The 27013-nt window shown below is 53.0% G+C and overlaps 1 protein-coding gene across 10 annotated transcripts in view; it reads left to right on the forward strand.

Annotated features, from left to right (window-relative positions):
- Positions 1-655: 655 nt before the first annotated feature.
- Positions 656-27013, forward strand: part of SLC38A10 (solute carrier family 38 member 10) — a 42342-nt gene continuing 15984 nt past the window's right edge. For 9 of the 10 annotated variants that reach the window (XM_073797365.1, XM_019940725.3, XM_019940728.3 and 6 more), the window contains exons 1-10: positions 656-1067; positions 3692-3809; positions 9331-9376; positions 10184-10277; positions 10481-10624; positions 11546-11670; positions 14362-14464; positions 15488-15670; positions 17951-18062; positions 18924-19030. In XM_073797365.1, the coding sequence (XP_073653466.1) occupies positions 969-1067; positions 3692-3809; positions 9331-9376; positions 10184-10277; positions 10481-10624; positions 11546-11670; positions 14362-14464; positions 15488-15670; positions 17951-18062; positions 18924-19030 (1131 nt within the window). In that variant the 5' untranslated portion in view covers positions 656-968. Of the gene's footprint in view, positions 1068-3691; positions 3810-3914; positions 7862-9330; positions 9377-10183; positions 10278-10480; positions 10625-11545; positions 11671-14361; positions 14465-15487; positions 15671-17950; positions 18063-18923; positions 19031-27013 lie in introns of those variants that run through there. The other variant, XM_073797370.1, reaches the window with a different exon arrangement.

Below are 27013 nucleotides of genomic sequence, written 5' to 3' on the forward strand. Positions count from 1 at the left end.
TGAGCCCCAGAACGGTAAGAGCAGATTTGTGTTGGTTAAGCTGCTAAATTTGTGGTGATTTGTTACGACAGCAATGAAAAACTAGTATAATGAGGAGACATCAGACAAACTCCGATTGAGGGACACAGGGCTACTTACTAAGCACATTGAAAGAACGCAAAATTCGTAAGATCAACAGCTAATTAGAAAAATGGGCAAAAATGAATAAGCATTTCAAGAAGAAATGTGAATGGACAGTAAAAATATGAGTAGATGATTAACCTCATTTGTAATTAGGCAGAACAAATTAAAAACCACAGTGAGATTCCATTTTATTCACCATATTGGCCAAACTGATGATACCATATGTATGTGACAATGCAACTCTCAGGGTCGAGTTCCTTGTGCTCCAGGCCCGGAAAGACACGGCTCAGGATCCCAGGTCCACAGGAGGATTAGCGGGGCGCTGGGACAGGTGAGCGGCCGCCCGGCCCCGCCCCGCATGCCCTAGCCTGCAGACCCAGCCCCCACCTCTCATTGGTTTGCGCCTCGTCAAGCCCCGCCCCCAGGCCTCGCCCTCCCGCCTTCCCCAGGCCCCGCCTCCGCAGGCTCCACCCAGGCCCGCCTCTCGTCTTGAGCGCCTTGCCCGAGCCCCGCCTCCTTGTCGTCACTTCCGGGAAGAGGAGCCCGCGGAAGGCGGAAGTGTGTGTGCCAGGGGGGCTGCGAAGCCGGGCTGAGGTGTTCCTGGCTGGCACCCCGCGGCTGCTCTGGGTCTGGGCGTGGGGACACGCGGGTGGTCAGCGAGAGCCAGCGGGGAACGAAGCCATGAGGCGGCCGCGGGGTCTGGCGGGGTCTGGAGGTTGACTGCTCCCGCCGCCTTCCCGCGAGGCCGCCTCCTCCAGGCAGTCACCCGTTCCCCTCAGGGTCTCGCGCCCCGCCGTCGTCCCGGCGCCTTGGACTGGGGCTCCCGTGCCCCCAGCCCCCACGCTATGACTGCGGCCGCCGCCTCCAACTGGGGGCTGATCACGAACATAGTGAACAGCATAGTAGGTGTCAGTGTCCTCACCATGCCCTTCTGCTTCAAACAGGTGAGTCCAGTGGGCAGTGGTCGCCGCCCTCGCCGCCCCGGGCTCATCCCCTCACGGGAACTAGGGCTGGGGGAGGCGGCCCTGCAGCTCTTCCGCCTCGGGACTGCAAGAGAAACCGAAGGAATTTCCTCAGTGAAAAACTTAAGCACAATTAATAACAGACCGAAGTGCAAGTGTAGCAAAAGAAAATGATCCTTCAAAAATGGAAAGTGACCACAGGATTCAGTGTTCTTTTTCTTTACTATTATTTTTTAAAACTCTGACCTGACTGCACTTGTATTCAGAAGCACACAAGTCAAACCCCCAGGCCCTGGAACTAGATTGGGATGTTGGTTACAAGGTGATTACTAAATTCTCCAGAGTGTACGCTTAAGATCTCTGCGTTTCACTGTATGCCAATGTTACCTTGATTGAAAAAATCTGAAATGTTAAAAAATTGGTGTCATCCCAACATTAAATACTGCATGAAAGAAACTCACCTTTTTTTTTTTTTTGAAACTCACCATTTTTGAGGTGTGAATTCATTTGGCTTCTGTTTAATTCACAAATAGACAGGCATTTGGTACGTTAGAAAAGGGAGATTGATGGAATTATCAAATTGGGTAACCTCTTTCCTAAAAATGAACTTCTTAGCTTCCTGTGTGCCACGGTGGAGGTGCCGCTCCACCTGCCTCCTAGGACAGGAGCTGTCCACTACCTGGGTTGCTTAAGGCTGGGGGAGGAGGAGTGGGACACCAGAGAAGAACAGGTGGCCAGCAAGCCTTCAAAGACCAGTCTTATATGATGAAACCAAATAGGTGGAAAAAAGTGAAAATAAGATGGACATTTTGGAACTGAAAATGGGCACCAGTCGTTTAATTTTAGATTAAGACTTTGCATTTTTCATATTTAGCATCTTTTGGATAAAACTAGCAAAGAGAAAGAAAATGAGTTTATGGTTCCCATGTGAGTGGTTGATCTGACTTGGTTGGTGAGCATGTTGGCAGGAGGACAGAGACTGCAGGCCTATGTGGAAGGCCACGCTGGCGGCTTCTAGAAGCCCTGGGGCAACATCTGTGTCTCGGTATGTGAATCCCAGTGTGAGCCGGCCACCTCTGTTTCTGGAAGGACTACATGTCCCAGCGTGCGTTGCGACTTGCCTGGCGCAGAACTGCATCCTGGGATGTGTAGTTGGCTGGTCCTGCGTCTGTAAATGCAGTGCTGTCATCCTTGATGCCTGTCTGTCAAGTGCCACCATGGTAGGGCTCTGGTGATTCAGATTTGAGTATCTGCCATGTGCTGGGCACGAGGCCTCTGCCAGAGCATTTAAACATGGGCCAGGCTGACTTGCCTGGGGAAGAGCTTAGAGGTGGGGGTCTGCATGCAAGCCAAGACCTGGAAGTGGTTTGCCCTGCCCCGAGGGCCTGGCTGAGTTAGGACACTCTCACCCATCTCTCAGCAACTTCTCCGTGAGAAGCCGTCAGCCAGAACACAATGTGAGGCCAATGGGCAATTTGGAGATGTGTGTTTTGATCTGGCAGCCAGGTCATTTAAAAAAAGTTTTGGTTTGCATTTTTTGTTTGTTTGGTTTTAGTAATTTGGGTACTTTTCCAAAAGAATTAACATTTTATTGAAGTGTAACATGCGTATAGAAAAGTGGACACATTTTAGGTGTACTCTTGATGGATTTTCCTAACGTTAACAAACACATGTAGCCAGTTCCCAGCTTAAGGAGCACAGCATTGCCAGCACCCTCCAGCCCTGCCTTCTTACTGAGGGTCCCCCTCCTACCCCCAGTACCACAGGTCAGTGTTGCCAGATTTTAACTTTACGTGAATGGGTCATGTTGGTACATTTCAATGTCTGGCTAGCATTCCTCAATTTATCTGTTTTTTAACCTTTACTAGGCAGGCATGGTGTTTCCTATTTGGAGTGCTTTGGAACTTGTGCACAGGCTTTGACCCCGTGGACGCATTCTGTGGGGTGGTGACCTGCGTGCAGGAGAGCTGGGTCGTGGGCTGTGTGTGCGTTCCGCTCTGCTAGATGCTAGTAGGGACAGTTGGTTGTTTCTTCAGTTTTTGGATTACAGATAAACCTGCTGTAAACATTGGCATGCAGGTTTGTGCATGAACACATGTTTTCATTTCTTTTGGGTAAATACCTAGGAGTGCAATTGCTGGTCAGATGGTGAGTGTCTGTTTAACTTATAAGAAAGGCGTAAATGTCATTTTTAATCTCTTCCTTCCAGAATGTGTTTATCACTCGTAGCTGTTGATCCAAGTGGCTGGAAGGTGGTTTGCTGTAGGGTGTCTGCAGGGAACTGGGGAGACTGGCAACCCCTTGCTGTTCCTTGAGACTCTGGGAGGGGCTGGGAAGGAACCAGTGTCCCTGGTGCTCTTTTGGGGTCATGCACAGGCTTTATGTCTTTGGACAGAACCTGTGGCCACCACATCCAGGAAATTGTCCTTTTAATGCTAGGAACCGCTGCCCATAGGCACGGGAACTAAACAGAGCTGGGGCCTCGTGTCTAGGGGGCGGGGGCCGTGGGGAGGGCTGTTGGTCGTAGCACATGCTGTTCAGTGTGAGAGGTAAAGATGCCGGGTAGCTTTATTTTGTTAACATCTCTTTCTCTCCCAACCCTACAGTGTGGCATCGTCCTGGGGGCCCTGCTCTTGGTCTTCTGTTCTTGGATGACGCACCAGTCGTGCATGTTCCTGGTGAAAGCCGCCAGCTTGAGCAAGCGGAGGACCTACGCTGGCCTGGGTGAGTGCATCGCCTCCCCAGGGAGCGCTGGACCTTTCTCAGTACCTTCTTAAGAAGTGCAGTGGTTTGGGCCTTATTTTTTTTTTTTTTGGCCGTACATGCGGCACGTGGGATCTTAGTTCCCCGACCAAGGATTGAACCTGTGACCCTTGCATTGGAAGCATGGAGTCTTAAACACTGGACCGCCAGGGAAGTCCCTGGGTCTTATTCTTTTAATTACTTTTCTTCCACTTTATTCTTTATTCCTTTGAACAGCAGTTTCTTATTTTAAAATTTAATGCAATTTAAAAAAAACTGTTAACATCAACACACATTTTAAAATTGAGGTGATACTCATTCTCCTGTCTCCCCTTTATGCATATCCACACAGAGAGCCCTCTCTCAGTTCAGGCAGCCTCAGCAGCCTCCGCTCCTGTGCCCAAGAATCCCCAGAACCTTCCTTCCGAGCTGCCTGACTGGGATCTTGCTGCACATCCCCACTTTGAATGCCATGGGCACACTGTCCTTGGGCTCGGGTTTGTAGCTGGGAGCAAGTCACCGTCTCCTCAGTGCCGTCCTCTGTTTCCTGTCGTTAGTTGCAATTTCGTTTCCTCTAGATTTTTCTTGCTTCCTTTGATTTCAGCCGAGGCAGAGAAGGCTGTGCTTTCCGCCTCCTTTCAGTTTGACTATTTCCTGGGAAACTTGGCTCTGAGGGCAGGGTCCCTCACTCTCCTGCCCACCTCAGGGTGATGTGTGCAGGCTGCATTCTCTCCACTGCCTCGGAACTTTCAGCTCTGCACTCCATTCTGGGGATACGTGGTGTGGGTGTTGAAATACCAATGCACGTGGTCTCAGGAGCCGGCCCTGAGCACTTCTAGGGAAAATTCCTGTCCTCTGGCTGGAAGTCTCTGACCCTCCAGCTAGTGTGTGGCCAGGATGCTGCGTCCACTCGTGGAGGGCCTGGTTGGGCCCTCAGCTCACAGCTCTCACGGCAGAGAGGAGGCAGCAAGAGGAAATGATGTGCAGAGTTCCAGGGGCCAAACAAAATAAAAACATCTGCAGGCCCCACATGTGGGCTTTTGGCAGCGTGACCTCTGGTTTCCTTCCAGTCTGCCTACTTTGCATTGGCATGGAGGTACTTACATTTGTTCTGACCTCAAAACTGAAGGGCTACTTCCTTCTCTCTCCGTTCTGATGAGAATGGTGATGTCAGACCTTTTTTATTCTTTAAGTTTTTTTTTTTAAGTAATCAATTTATTTATTTATTTTTGGCCATATTGGGTCTTTGTTGTTGTGTGCAGGCTTTTCTCTAGTTGCAGCAAACAGGGGCTACTCTTCGTTGCAGTGCGTGGGCTTCTCACTGCGGTGGCTTCGCTTGTTGCAGAGCACAGGCTCTAGGCGCGCGGGCTTCAGTAGTTGTGGCATGTGGGCTCAGTAGTTGTGGCTCATGGACTCTAGAGCACAGGCTCAGTAGTTGTGGTGCATGGGCTTAGTTGTTCCGTGGCATGTGGAATCTTCCCGGACCAGGGCTCGAACCCGTATCCCCTGCATTGGCAGGCACATTCTTAACCACTGCGCCACCAGGGAAGTCCCTGTCAGACTCTTATATTGCTATTGGAGTCATTTGGGGAAGTGAAATTTATCAGCTAAATTTGCGCCCCACCCCACCCCACACATGAGACCAAATTCTACTTGGGATTAAATGTGCTCCTGGGCAGGTTCCTTCCTCCGTCTGTGGGGCCATGGCCTTTAGGGTGACTCTTTCTCCCCACTGAGGGTTCCTGTAGCAGACATCCCACGAAGTGCTTGGCTGTGCCCTGAAAGAGGATGGGTGACCCTGGCCTGGGCAGGCCGTGGTTTTTGACAGCTGCCTGTCTGAGTATTCTTAGAAAGTCCCTGAGAAGGCAAACTGGTTTGGCTAGTTGTGAAAGATTGAAGAAAACTATCCATGGACACCCTTCTGCATGGCTGGCTGGGGCTTCTACCTTTAACTGCTTGTGGTGACTGCAGCCCAATTCTAACTGCTAGAAGCAAAAAGGATCAGAAACCACCAGTGGTCTCTGGTTATGTCTTTGGTACCAAACAAGATGGCTCAGTTGTGTGAACTTCCAGAGTCCCCCAGGCCCAGCCTGCAGCATGAGCTGCCCTTCATCTTGGCTCTGTCTTGGCATAGTCTCAGAAATGGACAGGCCCCACCGCTTGGAAAGGAGCCCTAGACAGGAAGAGATGGGAATCTCTCGGACCCTGTGGGCCAGCAACCCTCCCACACTTCCTGAGCCACCTCCTGCTGCCTGCAGGCCTTTCTCTTGGCCTCTGCCTTCTCCTGGCCCAGAGCTTGCGCTGCAGCCAGAGAAGGTGGCCCAGGAGGAGAGTGCTCACTGCATCCTCGTGCCTCGGGCCTGGGGAAATACAGTCTCTGTCAGCGGAGCCCCCAACACATGTTGTCTGCTGGGCCCATGGGCATCAGGCAGGTGGGGGTCAAGAAGATGGACAGACCTGGAGACAGTGCAGGCCATGGTGCGGAAATTCCTAGAAAGGCTGTCGCAGCTTGAACAAATAACCTTTTTAAACTGTCCACGCTCCGAGGAACGGGTCGGTGGTTTTCTAGCGTTTGAGTTTGCGATATTTCTGTTTGGTCCCTCCCTGGAAATAACCATAGCTCTGCTCACTCCGCTCTGGCCAGTGCGTAGGCATCGCTGGAGAATGAACTTTGCCAGTTTGGGGAAATAAACACTGGTGGATTTTTTATTGGTGTTTTGTGTGTGTTTTTGTGGTGTCTTGTTTGCTGCTTATGGGCTGGTCCACTTCTTACCTGCTCCTCCTTTGCCCTGCATGGCCTACTTTTGAGTGGACTTTTCAAACCCCATTTTCAGAAGATATACAGCTATGTCAGATAGTCAACTGCCCCTAGAAGTCGTGGCCCCCTCGAGGCCACTCTGACCCGGGCCCTGCCCGAGGAGGGTGGCCGGGCCTCGCCGTCACCTCGGAGTGCTCAGTTGTGCGCAGCAGATGCTCTGGCACCGTGTCTGTGGTCCTGTCAACCGCCCGCCTGGGTTTCTGTGGCCCTGGTCAGCCTGCTGCCCACTCATGGGTTGGGTGGGGCCTGCAGAGGACCTGTCCCTCCCTACCTGTCTGCGGTTGCGTGACCTGTACCTGTGGATACTTGGCTTGGGAAATGAGGGTCGTAAAACCAACCTTTCTAACACCCAGGATTCTCTGCACCCCCTACCCCTCATTTATCCAGCAAATGCTCATCACCCCCTGGCGGATGGCCTGGCTCTGGGGAGGGCTGGGTTGAGGTCATCACCCTCAGCTTGAACAGCACGATTTGCTGCGTGCTTCCCCGCTCTGCCTGCCGGGCAGGAGGCTTTGGACTGTGGGTGGTGAGTATGGGAGTGGGGCTGGGGTCCCACACTCAACAAGGCGGGCTAAGAGTCAGTTCTGTGTGCACAGCGGCCATGGAGCCGTGAGCGAGGCCATGGCCCCAGGAGGACGAGCTGAGCCAGCGTCTCCGGGGAGACTGGAGAGCCCCTCCTGACACCAGTCCTGGCTCCGCACCTGGTGGGAGTGCCGGCTCCTGGCCCTCGTGAGGCCTGGCCCGTGAGCCGCAGCGAGCCTATCACAGATGGAGAGGGAAGGCCCGACCCAGGAGCGTGGGGAAGGGACGCACCTTCTCAGAGACCACCCCGCACACTCCTCCCAGCCTCTCAGGGCAGGTCTGGTGCTGTGGTTCCGGCCCAGAGGGGCAGGAGGGCAGTCCCCGGCTTGCCAGGCAAGAGGCTGAGGGCCGGGGGGCTGCCAGGTATTTGTATCTGTGACTCGGGATTAGAGGTTACTGAGGGATGGACACTTGAAATGGTGGGTGGGGTGTGTGTGGGGCTGGCCCAGGTGAGGAAAGGGTGAGAATGGGGCTGGAACCACAGGCCGTCTCAGCACAAGCAGCAACTTGGGGGCAGCCCTGTGAGGGTGTCGTTCTAGGAACCAGTCGAGTCTTTCTGGGTGACGAGGTGCCACCTCCCGACTTGACCTCTGGCTTCCTGGAGCCACATCAGCTTCCTCTGTCCAGAATGCAGGTGTGTTCTGGAACTTTCTGTGGCAGGGTGCTCTGAGCATTTGGAATACGCTGAGATGCTCAGCCTCTTTTTGGAGAAGGAAAAGGAATGGGATGGCTGGGCCCCAGGCACCTTCACGTTTGGGGCACCGGGCTCTGTGTCTTAGATGACCCTGAGGTGCGAGTGTCTGTGCAGTAGTCAGACAAGCTGGGAGGCTGGAGTGACCTCCCCAGCAGAGTGACCCCCTTTGCTTCTCAAGGCCACCTGCCCTGTGGCTGTGTAGCCCGGGTCAGGTGCCACGCTCACTTGCTTTTGGCAGTGTCATGCCTTTTCCTAAGTAATTTGAAAGTAACAAGCATCTTTGGACTCATTCATATCAGTCGGCCTTCATGTTCCCTACTTTCCCAGTCTCCTGGGTGGCCCTGGCGCTGTGTGAGGGAGGGACAGGGGCAGGAAGCTGGGGCTGTGCTGTCACACGCACCCCCTTCTGCTTGCTCCTGGGAGACCAGAGCTTCTCTCTGCTCTCGTCCTGCTGGACTGTGGGGATGGGACACAGGGGTTCCCGGCCACTGTTAGGTCCTGGGAGGGACCTGCTGAGTCAGCTCTTAATCTCGCTTCTGCTAGAAGCAGCTCCACTGTCAGGAAGGAAGGGCAGAGGGGCTCCTCTCCGCTGTAGGACGCACTGTTCACCAGCAGGGCAAGTGGGGGCAGGCCCGAATGCACTTGTCCCGTCCTGTCCCAAAGTACCACATCTGAGATTTTCTTCTGAAATCACAGAGGAGACATAGCGGCCCTTAGCCAGGTCCCCTTGGTGTGGCTGTGAAAACCAGATGTACTGGGGCTAGGCTGAAAGCCCTCCTGGGCACCCCCTACCCCTGTGCAGCTCCTGCCCCAGGCAGGCCTCTTTCAGCTTCCTTCACAGCTGCCCGGCTTGCCCAGAGATAAACTGTTACTTCGCTGGGATCGTTTTTCTTGTCTTTTTTTCTTTCCTTTTCTTTTCTCTCCTTTTTTTTTTGTGTGTGAGAAAACCAACCCACACTGGCTTTGTTCTTATTTGCTGTGATTCTTGTTTGTTGAAGGTAGATCTGAAAAAGAGTATGGGACCAAGATTTTAAAATACCCCCTTTAGGGCTTCCCTGGTGGCACAGTGGTTGAGAGTCCGCCTGCCGATGCAGGGGACATGGGTTTGTGCCCCGGTCTGGGAAGATCCCACATGCCGTGGAGTGGTTGTGCCCGTGAGCCATGGCCGCTGAGCCTGCGCGTCCGGAGCCTGTGCTCCACAACGGGAGAGGCCACAACAGTGAGAGGCTCGCGTACCGCAAAAAAAAATAAAATAAAATAAAATATCCCCTTTACATCCATGGAACTCCAGACGTGCAGGTTTTTGTCAAATTGCCTTTCACAGCTTTTATTAGTAACATTTTTACTGATGTGCTTCTCCCACTGTTGGACTGAGCTGTTCATTTTCTCCCCCACCCTCCGCCCACTAGCGTTGCACGCCTACGGAAAAGCAGGGAAGATGCTGGTGGAGACCAGGTAGGTGGTGCCATTCTGTTGGGGTAATTCTCTCTGTTCTTCACCTGTGGCCAAAGAGAAACTGGAGGATTGTTACACAATGAGCCGTATGTTTTAGATGCGGATTGGTTCATAGCTTAAAATATTTCTCTGAAGTGTTACTTACTAAATAGCTGAAAGTTCAGTTTATTGTACTCTTAAAATGATTAGTGTCAAGGCTGAAAGCCTTATTTAAGTCTTACTAAGAAAAATATAAAAATGGAAAACCCAGGGAACATAGCGAGGGGGCGCTCCCACGGCTGCACTTCATCTCTTGGTTCTGTTCCTGAAGCTCGTACGCACCCCCCACCCCGCCCCCTGCCCCGGACACTGTTGCATAAAGGTGGCATTAAACTCATATTCTCCCTTTGGAGTAAAATTTTATGAGATGAAAAAATGGCTGGGAAATTGCACTTTTAGGCTTCTAAATTAGGGAATTGCAAACTGAAAAGGATAACCTTTTCTAAAGCAGTCGATTGTTCTTTTAACTTGTCTAACATCACAGTGCATTTTTGTAGCACCTGAAAGAACTTTTAGAACCTCCTGTAGAGAGAAAAATGTAATGCCACATAAAGAAGAGTTCAGTGTTACTCAATATTCATTCTGAGTAAAATAGCAAACTCCACAGCCAAACCCTGTAAACCGCTGAATGTTGATACCACGTCTCCCACTCAGCCCCTCCCTTGGGTTGTTGCGTGTCAGCGGCCACCCAGCAGGGATGGGGGCACGTCTGGGGCTCCCCGGGACCCTGGTGCTCAGCTCTCAAGCCCGCGCCTGCCTTCCTTGCAGCATGATTGGGCTGATGCTGGGAACCTGCATCGCCTTCTACGTTGTGATTGGCGACTTGGGGTCCAACTTCTTTGCTCGGCTGTTTGGGTTTCAGGTAAGGACATCTGCAGGTGTGTTGGAAGGCTTGTGGCTGCTTGCGTGGCAGCCCAGGGACACTGTTTAAGTCCACATCTCAGATGGGTAGTGGGAGGGGGGCCGAGGCCAGCATGCTGTGTGGTGAAGGGCCTTGGGTCAGTTCCGGGGCTCTGGGTGGGAAACCCAGGGATTAACTGGGGCAACGCCTGGCGCTCCCTGCAGGTCACGGGCACCTTCCGCATGCTCCTGCTCTTCGCAGTGTCCCTGTGCATCGTGCTGCCACTCAGCCTGCAGAGGAACATGATGGCCTCCATCCAGTCCTTCAGCGCCATGGCCCTCATCTTCTACACTGTGTTCATGTTCGTGGTGAGTGTTGGGCTGCCAGCTGCCTTCCAAGGATGACAGGAAGGTGCTGCAGAATTGTCCACAGGGGCGCGGTGGATAGACAGGGCCGGCAGGGGAGGGGAGGCCTCCAGGGCAGGGAGTGAAAGTGTGATGCTCCTCAGTTCACGAAAGACCTTTCATATGGGGTTTGTGGCCAGGAGTCAGGAGGCCAGCCTTTTGTCACAAGGGGGCGAGCAGCTGTTTTCCAGTGAGTGTTTATCACAGGCTGGGGGTGGGATACAGCGTGGAGTTGACACTCAGGGTGCCCCTTTCCTCCCAAGCCTGGGAGGCCCTCAGTGGGAGCCCCTGGGCCTGAGCCCCTGATCAGTCCTGCGGGAGCAGAACGTGAGAATCTGTGCAGTGGGCTTTCCTTAGAAGACCAAGCACCCGGCGGTGTTCCCAGCGTCCCTTGGCTGTGAGGGCCAGCCCAGTGACCGTTCCCCTCCTTTCCAGACAGCCCTGTCCTTGATGGGTTTGTCTTTTTTTTTTTTTTGATGGGTTTGTCTTTTAAATCATGTCCGTGCAGGACTGGCAAGGACCTGCCAGGTTGGGGGACTGTCCTGTCCCGGAGGCGACTGGGGCCCACCAAGTGGGCCTCGTTGCTTACCGTCTGCACTAAGCAGCCCTGGACAGGCAGCTGCCCCCGATGTCAGGAGGCCCTGCAGCATGCGCTTCTCTGGGCAGCACCCGGCCAGCTTGCAGCACAGCAGAGGGCGGTGGCCCCGGGACCGTGCACCACCCCCGGCCCCTCCAGCTGGTGGCACCAGGCGGCACTGTGCCAGAGGCTGCAGGCTGTCTCTTTCCCACTGTGGTGCAGGCAGCATCCATTCTTTGCCTGGCTCTGGCCTGAGTCCCACCTGTGTCTGCTGTCTGGTGCCAAGCTCCGCTTTCTTCTCCTCACAGATCATGCTCTCCTCCCTCAAGCACGGCCTCTTTGGTGGGCAGTGGCTGCGGCGAGTCAGCTACATCCGCTGGGAGGGTGTCTTCCGCTGCATCCCCATCTTCGGCATGTCCTTTGCCTGCCAGTCGTAAGTACTGCCTGCTCCCAGGGCCCCGGGTGTGAGTGTGTTATGAGGTGGGGCTATGATCCTGGGAGAGGGAAGCACTGTTTTGTTCAGTGGTTGATCCAGGCCACGAGGAGTAATGTGTTCTTCACCGTGGCCTTCCTGCTTTGGGTTCAGGGTGGGAGTTAGATGTTTAGTGAGGGAGAAATCGACTTTATTCCCAAGATGTGTTGCCGGCACGTTGGTGAGAGCGCCGAGTTTGCCAAATCCCCCACGAGTAGAGTTGGCTGTGGGGAACACAGAACAGCCCCAAACCATCTGACTCACAGAGTCCCGAGCATTTTGCCAGAATTTAGCTGCTCGTGTGAGAATATTTAAGAGGAAATTGCACAAACATTGACTTCAGACTGCCGCTGGGATGCTTTCGGAGGCCTGTGTGTGTATGTGCGCGTGCACGTGAGCAGGCGTGCGCTCTCTGGCACACAGGGCTTTGTAAATGCAGAGCAGCTATTTCCTTAATTCCAGCAGCCTTATCTTCTCTACCAAATGACAGGAGCCTGTGATTCATGCCCAGTCAGGTGGTAACCCGCTCAAAAGAGAGGCATAAATCCGGCGGGGATAGGAAGGGACCATCGGTGGCGGGGGGCTGGCAGAGCAGCCCCCCACAACTCTACGGGCATCAACTGTGCCAGTCGTAAACTAATGTGACAGATGAGACTGTTCAGACTGCTGTGTTTACACCCACACGCGAGATCCAAATCGTGGTTTCCCACTTCTCGTCTCTCTTGGCAGCTTGGTTTCCACCAGAACACTCTCCACTCTTGCTGTTTAATGTCCCCGTTACAATCAGTGACAGAAGTTACATCCTTTTGCCATGTACCTAGTTACCGGTTGTCCTTTTTGTCTGAGTTTGCTTCTTTGAAAATAAACCCTGGTCGGGCTTTTGGTGGTGGCTGCTCTGTAGTCAGGCACGTCTGCTGGGTTTGGTTCTCAGGTGGAATTATGGGTTCCGGAGGGGTTGTGAGCACATGTCCCGTCTGCTGCTCATGGAGGGCACGGGGCCTGCAGAGGCACTCACGTTCCCTAGGGAGCGGTGCTGAGGGGTCCAGAGCTGGGGGCATCCAAGGGCAGAGACGGCTCTTCCCTCCCCTGCAAGTCTGCCCCAGAGCACGTGTGGGGCGGGGACCTTGCTGCTCTTGCTGAGTGACCACGGGCCCGGCTGTGTGGCTGGTCTCCCCATCCTGGACAGACCGTGCCTCCACTGTGCCATCACTGTGTGGCCCTTTCTGGTCTGACTTCGCAGTAAATGAGTACGTGTTGGTGCAGGACCACTTGGCCCTGCGGCCCAGAGAAGCTCGGAGAGAGCACTGAGCACATGGAGGCCCAGGCTGTGCAGGGAGACAGGTGGACTCCTCTGACTCAGGTAAACTGAGTCACAGGGCTGCTCAGCGAGGTGGGCAAGTGCTCTGTGGGTGCTGGGTTGGCCCACCACGGGGGTCTGGCTGCCCCCAGCAGGGGTCCTTGGGGCCCAGGCAGGATGGGAGCAAGGCGGGGACCGTGGTCGTTCCACACGCATCCATCCCCACTTTCAGGGCACAGCCGCCTCCCCTCAGTGTCAGCGGCTCTTGGGCAGGGACTTCTCCCTGTGTGCTGGGGGCTGGGGCTCCCTGGCATGGACCCCACTCTGGTGCAAGGAGCTGGTCAGCACCCAGATGATGGTGCCAGTTCCCCTACAGGTCCTCTGCCGCCTCCCTGGGCTGCATGGGCGTGTGGCCACCCGCTGCCCTCTGCCGGGCCGAGGTGAGGACAGCTGTCTGCTGTGACCCTTGCCCACTGGGGGTAGCTGATGGGATGGTGTGCAGGGCCGGGGGATGGTGCCAGCTTCTGCCGGCCAGGCCTCCCCCATCCTCATCCTTGTCGTTTGCTGTTAATAACGTTAGCGGGTCCTCTTTGTTCTCCTTTCACTTTTTTAAAGGCGGTTTTGGGATTTGGCTCCACTGACTATTGTGGTTTCATTTATGTCCTGACGCGCCCCCTCCCGGCCTCCCGCGTGGCGTGACCGCTGGCCCCGTCTCCCTTGGTGCTGAGCCTGAGCCTTCAGCATAGCGTCACCCTGCTTTCTCCTCTCAGGGCTGCACAGGAGACCCCCGTCCCCCCCACCGCCCCTTCCTGTTTGCCTCCGTGGGGCCCACGTCTCGCAGGTGCAGGGTCCCTGCCTGCTGTTTGCAGAGAGCCTGCATGGACGCATCCCTCCCAGGCCTGGCGGCACTGCCCTGCTGGCTGTGGGCCGTGGGACTGAAGCCACTCTTCCCGTCGCAGAGCTGGGTCCACGCCGGCTCTGAGCCCCTCGCTGAGGCGCTGAGATGGGCAGGCAGCCCGGCTTGTTTGTTTAACTTTCCATTCTTTTGACAGCGATGCTCTGAACCGCTTCCTGCTTCCCCTGTAAACACGGGGTGCTTCAGCCCAGCCCGGAGCGGTCACGCTCCTGCTGCAGTGGAACAAACGGCCTTTCATCCTGTGGCACTTCTGAAATGTTTACAGAGATCACGTTCAGGGAGGGCTCTGAGTACTGTCTGTAGTATTGTGAGAGCTCGGCCTCGGCTCCAGTGGTGGCCAGCGTGGTGGGAAGGCAGGTGTTGGAGACTCGGCTGGGGCTCCGGGGGAGGTGTGTCTGTCTCTGGAATCGGCTCCGTGAAGTCGCTCATTTTTATACAGCCAGGTCCTGCCCACCTATGACAGCCTGGATGAGCCATCAGTGAAAGCCATGAGCTCCATCTTCGCCTCCTCCCTCAATGTGGTCACCACCTTCTATGTCATGGTAGGAACCCTTTCACACCCCACCCCCTTGCACAGTTCCTCCAGTCCCCCAGCGCAGGCCTGCCCTCTCTCCTTCCCATCCCAGTGCCCGCTCAGCTCCAGGGCCACCTGTGAGCCCGCTCCCCAGGTGGTGGTGTTGTCCCCATCCCGGGAGGAGCGTGGGTGCCTCAGCGCAGGGCCTGGAGCCTCCCCAAGAGCTCTGCTGATGTGCTGTAGAAAGGTGGTCCATCAGTGAGAAGTGGGAGACAGTGAAATAGCAGAGAAAGGATATCACAGGTTCCAGCCCACAGGTGCAGATACAGTTCATGTTTTGGGAGATTTTCCCTCCAGTCTTCTTAATTCTCCTCTTTGTTGTTGTTTTCCCCCCGGTACGCGGGCCTCCCACTGCTGTGGCCTCTCCCGTTGCGGAGCACAGGCTCCGGACGCGCAGGCTCAGCGGCCATGGCTCACAGGCCCAGCCGCTCCGCAGCATGTGGGATCCTCCCGGACCGGGGCACGAACCCATGTCCCCTGCATCGGCAGGCGGACTCTCAACCACTGCGCCACCAGGGAAGCCCCTTCGTTGTTTTTTTACATGGCAAATAGAGATATAAATTCACTGAGAGTCTGGCTTGTTTCCGTGAACTTTGTGGTTCCACCATTCTTGTTGGTTTTTACAAATGGTCCGTCAGATTGTTGTCCACGCTGAGCCTGAGCTCGTGGGGACCTTGATTTACCCCATGGTTTGGGTTTTGAGCCAGATTAAGTCCAGCCCCTCTGCGGGGCTCATGGGGCATTCCGATGCTCCCTTTCCATGCAGGCAGCTCCCTTCTCTTGGTGCCCTGTTGTCGAAGTGGGGAGAAGCCACATCGGACTCTCACCTTTAGACCTTCAGCCTCTGCTTGTCAAGGAGGTTGTTTACGAGCCAGGAGCTGGGGGGCCTTGGTCTTGCTGCAGCTGCTCGTGATGAGGCTCGCGGCTGTTCCGGGGAGGGTGCGCCCCTCTCACCACATGCTCCCTCCATCCCTCTGTCGTCCCCCTGCAGGTGGGCTTCTTCGGCTATGTGAGCTTCACCGAGGCCACCGCGGGCAACGTGCTCATGCATTTCCCTTCCAACCTGGTGACCGAGATGATCCGTGTGGGCTTCATGATGTCCGTGGCCGTAGGCTTCCCCATGATGATCCTGCCCTGCAGACAGGCCTTGAACACGCTGCTTTTCGAGCAGCAGGTAAGGTGCTCAGGGCCCCTCGGACGGCGTTCTGCCCGAAATTGTTTCTGCCCTGGTCTCAGTTATGTTGTCCTCAAGTGGCTTTTGCTAGTTCTTTATTTTCCTGGGCGGTAGTAGGAAGAGTTTTTCCTAGTTAAAAATTAAAAACTCCAATTAAAATGAAATCTTTTAATAGGGATCTTTTTTTTTAACCAACTTTGGAGAACAGAGCCTCAGATCAATCGGGTCGATTCCAGCAGGAGATGTGGAGTCAGGCCCAGTGTCCAAGCAGGTTAGGCTCGTGTCCTGTGACTTCCCTGCTGTCCCCCACATCGGAGAAGTAGCAGGAAATCAGGGGCTTGCTTCAGCACAACCCTGTGGGAAAGGAGTGGTTGGGAACTCAGAAGAGCTGGTTTAACTGACAGGAGCTGATAATGGCTGGCCGGGTGGGCAGATGAACGCTGGGCTCAGGCCACCATTCTCTTTACATTTGTGTAAGGGAAAGTTTTGATAATTTGACAAAGGACATCTGAACCTTGAGAGAGGCTGAGTTTTGTTTGCTGTCGTGTGTGTAGGCCCAGCGCCATGTAGTCCTGTGTAAGCAGTTTTCCAAATGTACAGTGGGAACCCACATTCCCCGGCTCTCTAACTCCTGCCCGTTGACAACAAGAGGTGCAAGTGTGGTAGCTCGTGCCCAAGGGCGAGGGCATGGGGTTGGCCCTGTCTCTCTGCGGTGGTTCTTGTGTTCCTGCCCGAGTCCTTGAGCCTGGTCTGTGGCGTCAGCCAGGACTCCTGGTGGCCACTTGAACTGCTTAGGCCATGGTGGCGGGGAGGGGAGAGTCTGGTAGGCAGACGGGGTGGGTGGCTGCCTAGGCCTCAAGGACAGCTGGAACTGGGCTCGTCCATGTGGCTTGGCGCATGGTTGAGGCAGCCTCCCACAGATTCTGCCACCAGGGATAACACCTTGAGGCAGAGCTCCAGTCCTGAAGAACTGGCTGCCTGCCCCACCCCTGTTAGCTGTTCAGGCACCTGGGCACCAAGCAAGGCTCTGTCCCCTGGGGGGCGCGGCAGGCTAGCTTATACGGCCATGGGGTCCTCTGATGCAAACATGTACTTCATATCTGAACAGCATTTGTGTTTCTGTAAATAACATGTTTTTGTGATTTTTTTAAATTAGAAAATCAGTAGCGGTATTAAAGGAAACGTTAATTCAAGTGGAAAACTTACCTGCATGCCTCCATCCTCATTCGAATGACCCGTTCTGCTCCCCTTGGCGTTTGTGTGCATCTCTTTGCAGATTTCCTCTCGCTGTGTTTTCTCCCGTCTTTAGTCCATGTGTATCCATAGAAACCCCCAGCATCACTAAGCCCTTGCTCTCACTTCGTGTTCATTGCTGGTCTTTCACCCTTGACCTATCACGGGTGACTCTCGTGACACCCTTCCTGCATGTAGCTGCCCATTTCTTCTTCTCCTCTTGGAGTGTTTCTTGGGTAAATTTCTGTAGGTTTCTGAGTCAGAGGGTGTAGACCTAACAACCTCCCTCACTAGTCTGTCCTAAGAAAGCTGCCTGTGCAAGTCAATTCTGGATATTGGGTGCCTCCAAACTATAGTTCTGGAAGGGTCTGAAGCTTCACTTGAGTGCTGTTTTCCTAGCCCAGCAATAGTAATCATGGCTAGCCCCTCCTGTGTGCACAGCACTGTTCTAGAAGCTTCACTCCCAATCACCTCCTTTGGTCCTCACCACAGCCTGATGAGGTGCTTCCGGTGCCCCTGTGCCTATGGATGTGGAGGTGAGGCCAGAGGTGGTCTCTTTGGCTTGCTTACAACATGTAATGACTTGACTTGCCCCCTTGTCTTCTTCCTGGACGCGCCTGCTGGAGACGAGGATGGCGCAGCCGAGCCTGTCTGCGTGCATGGGGGGCCCACTGCACCCTGAAACCCACTGCGTGTCACTGTGAACTGGGGATGTGTTCTGTTTCCCGTGCTATGCCGTATTTTTAAAAATCTCTCTCACAGCATTGCTCTAAAAGGAGAACAGAAGGATTTGTTCTTCGTATCTCAGAACGAAGTTGTTATTTACCACCGTAGCTGCTGTGAGGAGCAGCCTGGACCTTCCTGGGGTCCGCAGTTCTGGTTGCAGGTTCACGTTCAGGCACATCTGCCTGTGCCCAGAGTACTCGCCTGCCACCTCCCGGGCAGACCTACCTGGGGTGTTGGCAGAGCCCTTTAAGGACTTGCTCACTGCAGGGTGGAGAGGAAATTGGTCACTTCAGAACCTTGTTTTTATTTTCTTTCATGTAGCAAAAAGATGGGACCTTTGCCGCTGGAGGCTACATGCCGCCCCTGCGGTTTAAAGCCCTCACCCTCTCGGTTGTGTTTGGAACCATGGTCGGTGGAATCATGATCCCAAATGGTAAGTGGGGCTGCTGCAGCGGCTGGCCTCCTGCTGGCCTGTTCTGCCCCGTGCCCCCTTCCTGCTGTTGTGCGCCCCTGCCTCAAGTCTCGTGTTCAACCAAGACGCTCAGAATCTCACCACCGTCCTCTCTGGTCAAAAAAAAGTCTAGAGACTCTTGGGCGCTTTTTTCTTTGGCCTGAGAAAGGCTTGGGAGAAAAGGCCGCAGCTTGATGTGACCACAAACACGTGGGTGGAAGCTGCGATGCGGGGTCCCCACCTGATGTGTGAAGTTAGTGGTTATAAAGAAGCTCCTGACTGCTGACTCCTGATTTCGTTGACACGTCACCCAGGGAAAAGGGAAGGGCCCTGGGCAAGATTTCTGTTGTCCGATGTCCTGCTGCAGCACAGACAGAGCTCACTGTCCTCAGACATCGAGTGGGCCCCGCATGCCCTCCAGAGAGCGACCCCCAGGCCCCACACTCCAGGCTCCCAGCTTCCCCACGCAACCAGGACAGGCCCTGCTCAGTCACTTGCTGGGCAGCAGGTGGGGTGATGTAAGATGATCCGGCCCAGAAGCCCCCGCTGGCCGCCCAGACGCTCTGCGAGGAGCCATAACAGCATTGTGGACCCAGCATGGGGCGGGCAGTGCTGTTAGCCTCACCTCACTGGCGAGGAAGCTGAGGTACAGAGTGGAGGGGACTTGCCTGAGGCGCCTGGCCCGACGCTGTCAGATCGGACACCCTAAGGGTCCTTGCAGGCACAGAAGGCTGTGCCCCGCTCCTCGCTGCTGTCCGGCGGCACGCGTAGATGCGCCTTAGTGGCAAGGCTCCTCACCCTGCTCGCTGGAAGCTCACCCCTCCCTGTCACTCTTGTTCCCAGTGGAGACAATCCTGGGCCTCACGGGCGCCACGATGGGAAGCCTCATCTGCTTCATCTGCCCGGCGCTGATCTACAAGAAGATCCACAAGAACTCCCTCTCTTCCCAGGTGCGTGCTGCACGGCGCTCTCAGCCCCACTCAGGGCGGGTCTGGGTCGGGGAGAGCAGGAGGCGGTGTTCTCTGAAGTTCCTGTGAACTCGTTGTGTTTCTTAGCACAAAAGGATCGTGGTCCTGTAGGTCTGAGAAACGTGGGGTTAAGGCAAGGTGAGCGGCCTTGCACCGCAGGGCCGCCGAGCCGAGCTGCTGACCACGCTTATCTGAGCATTGAGTGCTGAACCGCTTTCCCCCGCCTCTGTACAGTGACCGGATTATCTGTGTGTGCCACACGCTCACGTCCCCGTCTCCATCCCCTACTGAGGACATCCACACTGTCTCGCTGGGGACTGTCTTGTTGGTGTCACCTCTCCAGTCTTTCACTGTTACAGACAATGCCAGGGTGACTATCTGTGCCCACGAGCATTTCTGTATATTTGAGAAAGTACCTATAGGAAGCTCTCTGGGCCCCGGGATCCCTATGTCAGGAGTGGGAGCTTTCCCCCAAGGGCCCGTGTGCAGGTTAGCAGCCAAGCTCTGCCTCTCCCCTCCGTCAGCCCGAGGATGGTGGCAGGTCTCGGCTGCTCTGGAGTGAAGGTGAGCATTTCTCTTTCCATGAACTGTCCGTGCTTTTTGCTCACCTTTAATGGAGTTGTTGAGCTTTTTCTTACCGGTTGATTTTGGTAAATTTTTTAGGAGCGTAGTATACATATGGCAAAACACATAATTCTCAGGTACAGCTTGATACATGTCGGCTAAGTTCCACACCTGGAACCACCTCCAGGCCAGATACAGAACATTCCAGCACTTGAAGCTTCCCTGGGGCGCCCCACAGTCTTTCCTCCACTAAGGTTACTGCCTGTCTGTCTTCTAACATTTTGGAATAATTTTACCTGCCTTTCAAGTTAGTACAAATGGAGTCTCACAGGAAGTGTCGGCGTGTGTCTAGCCTCCTTACTCAGCATCATGCCTGAGTTCCTCCGCGTTACTGCCAGGGTGGCCAGGGGTGGTTTGCCCGTCTTCCCTGCCATGTGATTCTCCACTGTAGGAATCTACAGTCACCCAGAGCAGGGTGTCCTGGACGGGCCGTTCTGCACGTCTCTCCTGGTGCAGCGTGTGTGCACTTTTGTTCGTTATTCACCTAGGTGCGGAATTGTTGGGTCCTGAGGTTATGTCTGTCCAATTTTAGTAGATTTTGCCAGACTTTTTCCAGCTTTCCAAAGTGGTCCTCAGGCACCATATTGGAATTTTAGTTGCTTTAACATCTACTGTCCCTTTGTTAGATGCTAGCCCTTCCGATGGACGTGTAGCAGTACCTCATTTGGGTTTTAATTTGCAATTTCCAGATGACTGTTGAGCACCTTTTCATACTCTTGTTAGCCGTGTGGGTGTCTTCTTTGTGAACGCCTTTCAAGTCTTGCCCATTTTTTAACTATTGGGTTATTTTTTTCTTATTGATTTGTAGAGGTTTGTAAAAGATTCTAGATATAAGACTTTTTTCAGAAGTATATATTACAAATGTTTTGTCTCATTCTTGGCTGCCTTTTCACTTTCTAAATGACACCTTCTGATCAACAGATGTTCGTAATTTCAGTGTAGTTCAGTTTTTTGAGTTTTTCTTTTGCTGTGTGCTTTTTATGTACTACTTAGGAAATTTGCTTATCCCCAGGTCCTGAAGACCGTCTACTCTGTCATACTGTAGAAGCCTTGTATTTTCTCTTTCACATTTAGATCTACTTCCCATCTGGAACGCTTGGTGTGTGGCAGGGGTCAGGGGTTGTGTTCTGTGTGACTCTCCAGTTGAGCAGCAACCCCTTGCCCCAGCGTTGCTGGGCACCGTTGTCATCAGTCACCTGTGTACGTGTGAGGCTGGGAACTCCCATCCACTGGTCTGTCAGTCTCTCCCACACTAGCGCTACACTGTGTTGGTTGCTAAGGTTTTGTAGGGAGTTTTGATACTGGCTGCTTTAAAGATGGCCTTTCCTATTGTTGGCTGTTTGCATTTCCAACTCAATTTTATTTTTTTTAATTTTTAAAATTTTTTGACTGCACCACGCAGCATGTGGGATCTTAGTTCCCCGACCAGGGATGGAGCCCGTGCCCTCTGCAGTGAAAGTGCAGAGTCTTAACTGCTGGACCGCCAGGGACGTCCCCCAAGTCAGTTTTAGAAGTGGCTTCTCAGCTGTTGGCATTTGACTGGGATTGCATCAAACTATAGATTGAAGACTTGACATCATCATTTTGCAGTTTTTCCTAATTTCCATCCTTATTTCTTTTTTTTTTTTTTTTTTTTTTTTGTGATACGCGGGCCTCTCACTGTTGTGGCCTCTCCCGTTGCGGAGCACAGGCTCCGTACGTGCAGGCTCCGCGGCCATGGCTCACGGGCCCAGCCGCTCGGCGGCATGTGGGATCTTCCCGGACCGGGGCACGAACCTGTGTCCCCTGCATCGGCAGGTGGACTCTCAACCACTGCGCCACCAGGGAAGCCCCATCCTTATTTCTTATTTCACCACTGGCTTCTTTATTTATTTATGTATTTTTAATGCTAATAATATAAAATTTTAACTTTTTCTCTAACAGCAAAATCACAAACAGAAAAAACACTGTAACGAGTTATGAGAGAGACCACAGAAAAAAGGGAAAACATTCTAGTACTTTTAATGGTACTGTTTACCTGATTTTTGGATAAAAGGCCACACATCTTCATTTTGCACTGGGTCCTACATATTAGATTATATTAGCTCTGCTCTTGACTGCTGTGCTCCTCCTGAGGCAGATATCAAACCTTTCCTTATCGGAACCCCCTTCTGTCTACAGCCCTTTGGGGACTCTAGCTGATTGTCACCAGTAGCTTCTTTAGATTTCCAAACTTTGGGGGATTTTCCAGGACTCTCTTTTATTTCGAGCACAGTCCCAGTGTGATTCGAGAACACAAGCTGAAGAACTTCAGTCCTCTGACATTTCTTGGGGCCCAGCAGATGGTCTATTCTGATGGCTGTTTAGCTGTCTGTAGAGTCTGCAGTTGTTGGATGCAGTATGCATCCAACATGTGGTTGAGTTGAGTTTAGTAACTGTGATTTTTAGATTTTACATATTCTTACTGATTTTTTAATCTTCTTGTGTATCACTTATGAAAAAGGTGTGACAGTTCCCACTTTAATTATAGGCTTATTTGTCTTGTTATATCAATTTTTGCTTTTTGTTTTGAAGCTATGTTATTAGGAGCATACAGTTTTAAAATGGCTATATCTTATTAAACTGACCCTTTTGGTTGTGAAATGTCCCTTTTTATCTTTGGAAATGCTTCTCTCCTTATAGGCAGCCCTGTCTGAACAGTGTAGCTAATCCAGCTTTATTTGGGGTTTATATTTGCACAATATTGTTTTTATTATCCTTTCTCTTTTGATCTCTCTATGCCTTTATATTTAAGGTATGTCTCGGGTAAGAGCATTTAGTTGGCTTTTGTTTTGTTTTGTTTTGATCCATCCTGATAATAGGAGTATTTAAGACTATTTACAGTTAATAAAATTACTGATTTGGGGGGATTAAAGCTTCCGTCTTACTCTTTGTTTTCTATTTGTCCCATATGTTCTTTTTTCTGTTTCTTTTTTGCTTGCTGCCTTTTGGATAAATCAAGCATTTTAGGTATTTATTGTCTGTTCTTCCATTAGCTGCTGTACGTTTCTGTTCTACTAGTGGTTATACGAGGCAGTTTAATGTGAATCCTCGGCTTATTAGAGTTGACCATAAGTTAGTTTTTTTTGACTGTTTCCCAGATGAGGCAACTATCCAATGATATTTTAACTCCATTTACCTTCCTCTGGCCTTCGGTGCTGTTGTTTTTATGTATTTTAATTTTACATATATTTTAAACACCACAAGACATCATTATTATTGTTCAAATAGTCAGTTTGTTTATATTGATCCTTTGCACCCTCTTGGTTTTCTGGGGCCTGGTCCTGTCCCCTGACATGCTTGGTACTTTGTGTAGGTGTATGTGAGAAATCGTGGAGCCTCTGGATGATGTTGTCCTCTGTCCAGCAGATGGAGAGGATGGGCAGAAGGCCTGTGTCCACTTGAGGCCAATCTGTTTCAGGTTTGCCCTCACCCCTAGAGTGGAGCCCTTCCTGAGTCTCAGTGCAGTCCCCCGCAGATTGCTAACTTATCTGCTTAGCTTTCATCCTCTTGGCAACTGCTCTCTGCACAACTCTGCCCAGCTGGTGGCTGGCACGTGCCTCAGGGGAGAACTGAACACAGAACGTGGGTGCATCCTTGGAGGGTTCCTCTTCTCCAGGATTGTAGCCGCTCCGGTTCTGGCTGCCGGGGAGCCCTCACTTCTAATGCCTGGGGCCCAGTCTGTGTGTCTGCAGGCTCCAGGGCTGTTCAGCACTGCTGACTGGGAAAAGCCTGGCCTGGTGGCCCCTCGGTGCTTATCTGTTCTCTGGAGTCTCTCACCCTTCAAGTCTTAGCTGCTGAGGTTGTTCACCAGTCTTCAATTGGGGATTTTGGTGAGTTTTAGGAACTCCTTATAATATGAGGAAATTGGCCCATTGCCTGCCAAATTGCAAATGTTTTTCCCAGTTTGTGAAGTACCAGTGTTTTAGTCTATCAGACTCTTTGTAGGAGAGAAAAAAGTCATTGTTAAAATGACCCTTCCACTTCAGTATTATTTTAAGGAATTCTTCCCTCAGTTCTTTCAGTAATTCCATGATTTCATTTTTCCATTTAAATCTTTGACCCATCGGCATTCTATTTTGGTGTAAGAAACAAAGTAGGTATCCTCAGTTTTTCTAGATGGCTTTCTAGTTGTCAGAACACTGTTCGTCCATCAGTGATATGAAATGTTACTGCTCCTGTATATTAAGTTCTTGTATGTATTTGGGCTCATTTGGGACTTGTATTTTAATTTCCTGGATGTCCCGTCCAGTGACGTGGCCGTCCACGCTGTTTTAATTACCCAGCCTTGTGATGGTGCTCCCTTGTTGTGTGGCTCTGAAAACGTTTGAATTCTAATCTCTTTTCTTTCATTAATGACGTTTCTGGATGTTCTTGCTTGCTTACTTTTTTTTTTTTTTTGGCTGCTCCATGTGGCTTGCGGGATCTTAGTTCCCCAAACAGGGATTGAACCCAGGTCACGGCAGTGAAAGCCCGGAATCCTAACCACTAGGCCACCAGGGAACTCCCTGTTTACTTTCTGTGTGAATGTTCCAGTCAGCTGATCTGACTCTTAACAAAAATAAATCCACCTTTTTGGTTTTGGTCTAATTGGAACTCGTTGAAGCTGTAGATAACTTTGGAGAGAATCATTCCCTTGATGCTCTGGCTAATCTGCAGAGTGTATTTGTGAGCCTCCCAGTGTGATAATGGGGTGTGGCGTTCAGTCGTCACAGCTGCACTCAGCCCCCCTTCCCCGTCTCCGTCTGCTGCACCAGCATCCCTCTGCTACATGTGCCTGTGATACTGGGACCTCTCCTTCCTCTGGCTTTCCTGATTGTTTGTACGTAGGGAGACTATAGATTCTCATATATTAACTTTTTTTACCTTCTGACCTTACAGCATCTTTTCTTAATTTCACCTCCCCCTTTCCAGTTGTTTCTCTCTCATCTGTGTCGTCCTACACCTCTCGCCGTGGCGCTGGCGGGGGCGCGGGGGGGGGCAGCTAGTCGTCTTCCCAACTCAGCTGGGACAGCTTCCAGTGTTGAATTGTCGAGCGTAATGCTGGTTTTGGCTTCATGTACAGAAATGAACATGCGCATTCAAACGCCCCCACGTGTCTGTAGACGTGAACACATGCAGAATCGCGTTAAAGAGACGTCTATCTGTGCCTGTGTTACTATGGATTTTTAAAACTGGAAAGCATATTAAATTATATTAACTACTTTCGGACTACGTGCACAGAAGATGGAAAGTTTCCCCTTTGGACTTAGTGTCTTGGTGAGGTACATCGCAGATCAGTCGTAGAATCGACCATCTGACTGTGGCATACCGTTTATATGCCCTGCTGTTTTATTTACCACGGAGTTTTCATGTTTTGAGGAAAATGAACCTTGCAAGGGGCATGCTCAGAAATGTGGCTGGTTGAGAGACCGCCTGCCGATGCAGGGGATACGGGTTCATGCCCCGGTCCGGGAGGATCCCACATGCCGCGGAGCGCCTGGGCCCGTGAGCCATGGCCGCTGAGCCTGCGCGTCCGGAGCCTGTGCTCCGCAACGGGAGAGGCCACAATAGTGAGAGGCCCGCGTACCGCAAAAAAAAAGAAAGAAATGTGGCTGGAGTCTGGTGTGCAGACCTAGGGCCCGGAGGGTACCCGCTTGGAGTGTGTCCCTCCTGTCCTGGGAGCCCCGGCTGCTGCTCCCTAGGATGGCACAGACCTGGCGTTAGCCCGAGTCTACTTGCCCCAGATGCCTGAGCGCTGCTGGCACAGAGGTGCTTGTTACTGGCCCCGGACCTTGGGAAGAGCCAGGGAAGGTAGGGGGCACGGGTGATGGGCCCATCATAGCTGTGCCGGAGAAAAGCATAAAAGAGTATTCTGAGAAACGTCCTCAGAAGAATAAGCAGGGACCGCGAAAACACAGTTGGCCCCTAGCAAATCGAAAAGAACCTCATCTGTCATCACTAGTTCATCCTTTATCTTGAAAATTCGAGAACTCAGAGGGTCTCTCCAGTGGGGCTGAGGCGGAAGGGATGGGTTTCACCGTCCGGAGTTGATGCTGCGGCCGGGAGCCGGCAGGGGTAGCAGGGCCACCTGGGACTCACGAGAGGCAGTGGAGCCCTGAGCCAGAGCGGCACCAGCCTCCATAGCTGTCCTTGTGTGGAGCACTGGGGAGCATCCGCAGGGAGGGCCAGAAGGCGCCGCTGTGCTCCTGAGACAGGGACACAAACGCACACCAGGACCTGTTGGACCCCACCCAGGCTGTGACGCCCTGGCCTCTGGGCTAGGATGCCTGCCATGCCCTGATCACACTGCCCTGAAGACCCAAATTGGGGTGCACGGGGCGGGCTCCGGAGCCCCTGCCTCGAGGTGGTTTCGTTTGAACGTGTACATCTTCAGTCTCATATGTGAGCAGTGAAAGGGGACACCTTCTTCCCAGCCAGGGCTTGTCTCTGGTTCTGAGTCGGGGACCCCAGCAGATTGGGAGCCTTGGGGTGTCGCATCGCACATGGTCCCCAGGCCAAGCCCCTGGTTTTGCCGTATGTACCTGGGCTGAGACGTCAGGATGTGTTTGTGTTTCTCCTGGCGGCTCTGCAACTGGTTAAGAAGAACAGAAGTCAGGGCTGCGTGATCAGACGTCTGGTGCACCCGGCTCGCTCACCAACCTTGTCCCGTTTCAAAGCAGCTCTGGATTTGCAGGAAGTTGTACCTGGAAGACGGGTTCTGCAGGCACAGGTGCCCTCCTGTCCCCGTCTTGAGGCCATGACAGCCCTGTACCCCAGCTGGCTCCCCCGTGTTCCCCATCATTCCATCACTGCTGGCTGGTGTGGTACAGACCTCAGCTGTGGCCCCTTCTTCTGGGAGCAGCATCTCTTCCTTATCAGGACTTTGGGGGAACTGATGACTGTCCCTGTTCACACATGTGCGGCATCAGCCTCCCAAACTTCATGGCAGAGCGGCAACCTGGGTGCTCTGGCCTCTTGTGACCCTGGGGGCTCATGGACGCCTCAGGCCTTTGGTGGGGTAGTGGTGGGGGTCTGTGGTCAGTGCATACTTGTCATGGCTGCCCCAGGGAGTTGGCCAACACCTGTGCCCTTTCCAAAGTCTGGCCCACCTGGAGCTCCTGACACTGCCCTGGGGGCCTTGTGCCCACCGTGGCTCTGGCTGACTCTTGCCTCCCCACACATGCCTGCTTGCAGACTGTGATCTGGTCACTGCATCAGCATCACCCGTGGACCTAGATTCCCTCGGTGTGAGGCATGGCCCTCCCACGTCCTCACTGACGCCAGCCTGCCATTAATCCTCTGCTCCCCTCAAGCTGGGGTGGCTTTGGCTTCCCTGCCTGG

This window comes from Tursiops truncatus, chromosome 20 (assembly GCF_011762595.2).
Source record: "Tursiops truncatus isolate mTurTru1 chromosome 20, mTurTru1.mat.Y, whole genome shotgun sequence".
NCBI classification, from domain to species: domain Eukaryota; kingdom Metazoa; phylum Chordata; class Mammalia; order Artiodactyla; family Delphinidae; genus Tursiops; species Tursiops truncatus.